At 51.4% G+C, this 1,682-nt stretch overlaps 1 protein-coding gene across 1 annotated transcript in view; it reads left to right on the top strand.

The window, feature by feature from the left end:
* The window catches only part of RFX1 (regulatory factor X, 1 (influences HLA class II expression)), a 33,263-nt gene that overhangs the window by 21,062 nt on the left and 10,519 nt on the right, over positions 1-1,682 (top strand). The window contains exon 8 of the mRNA XM_011953397.1: positions 1-82. Within this exon, the coding sequence (XP_011808787.1) occupies positions 1-82 (82 nt within the window). The remainder of the gene's footprint in view (positions 83-1,682) is intronic.

Genomic DNA, 1,682 nt, shown 5'->3' with positions numbered 1-1,682 from the left:
CACCTACGTGATCCAAGGTGGCTACATGCTGGGCAGTGCCAGCCAGTCTTACTCCCACACCACCCGTGCCTCGCCAGCCACGGTAAGTGCCCCAGCCTGGGCCCCAGAGGAGGCAGGCGGTGGTGGGTGGTGGGCACTAGAAGCCAAGTCCCTGACAGTGGTTACCAACCACCGTTAGCAGGAGCCTGTGTGGCCTCCAATGAAGAGCACATATGCAGATGTCCTGGGATTGAATGCTGTGTAGCCTCAGATAAATTACTCAGCCTCTCTGGGCCTCAGTTGATAGGTATGAACTTCTTAAAACAATACTACAGAAGTGTCTATTGTTGGCTGGGCGCTGTGGCTCACACCTGTAATCCCAGGACTTTGGGAGACCGAAGTAGGTGGATCACCTGAGGTCGGGAGTTCAAAACCAGCCCAACCGATATGGTGAAACTCCATCGCTACTAAAAATACAAAAATTCGCCGGGCATGGTGGTATGCACCTGTAATCCCAGCTACTTGGGAGGGTGAGGCACGAGAATTGCTTGAACTTGGGAGGTGGAGGTTGCAGTGAGCAGAGACTGCGCCACTGCACTCAAGCCTGGGAGACAGCGAGATTCTGTTTCAAAAAAAAAAAAGTGCTGTCTATTCTTTTTTTTTTTTGAGACAGGGTTTTGCTCCGTCGTCCAAGCTGAAGCACAGTGGTATAATCGTAGCTCACTGCAGCCTCAAGCTCCCAGGCTCAAGTGATCCTCGCAAGTAGCTGGGACTACAGGCGTGCACCACCATGTCTGGCTAATTTTTTTGTTTGTTTAAGACTGAGTCTCGCTCTTGCCAGGCTGAAGTGCGGTGGCGCAATCTCAGCTCACTGCAACCTCCGCCTCCTGGATTCAAGCGATTCTCTGCCCCAGCCTCCCAAGTAGCTGGGACTACAAGTGCGCCATTCTGCTCAGCTAATTTTTGTATTTTTAGTAGAGACGGCGTTTCACCATGTTGGCCAGGATGTTCTCGATCTCCTGACCTCGTGATTCACCCTCCTTAGCCTCCCAAAGTGCTGGGATTGTAGATGTGAGCCACCACGCCTGGCCAATTTTTAAAATTTTTTTTTGTAGAGACAGGATCTCACTCTGTTGCCTAGGCTGGTCTCGAAATCCTGGCCTCAGGCGATCCTCCCAGCCATCTATTCTGATTAAAATTGATGATAGAGAATAGATAATGAGGGCAGAGAGAAGCCAGCACTGCCAGGGGGAGCTTCCTGAACAGGGTTCTTCCACCATTGGGAAGGCTGGTGCTGGAACCTCCCTGTGCCTAGAAGAGGCTGTGTGAAGTCCGTAGGGCAGCCCTGGATTCCAACCCCAACTGGGCCCTTCAACAATTGTGTGACTGTGGGGTGGGTCAGCGCGGGTGGTCCTGGTGGTCCCTCATGGTCCTGATGTAGCCTGGTTTCTAGTCGAGTCTATTTTTTTCTTTTTTGAAGATGGAATTTTGCTCTCGTCACACAGATTGGAGTGCAGTGGCGCAATCTCAGTTCACTACAACCTTCCCACCTCCCAAGTTCAAGCAATTTTTGTGCCTCAGCCTCTTGAGTAGCTGGGATGACAGGTGCCCACCACCACACCTGGCTAATTTTTGTGTTTTTAGTAGAGACAGGGTTTCACCATGTTGGCCAGGCTGGTCTCTAACTTCTGACTTCAGGTGAT

Source organism: Colobus angolensis, unplaced genomic scaffold (genome assembly GCF_000951035.1).
Source record: "Colobus angolensis palliatus isolate OR3802 unplaced genomic scaffold, Cang.pa_1.0 Scaffold36, whole genome shotgun sequence".
NCBI classification, from domain to species: Eukaryota; Metazoa; Chordata; class Mammalia; order Primates; family Cercopithecidae; genus Colobus; species Colobus angolensis.
This window is presented reverse-complemented; position numbering and strand designations above follow the sequence as displayed.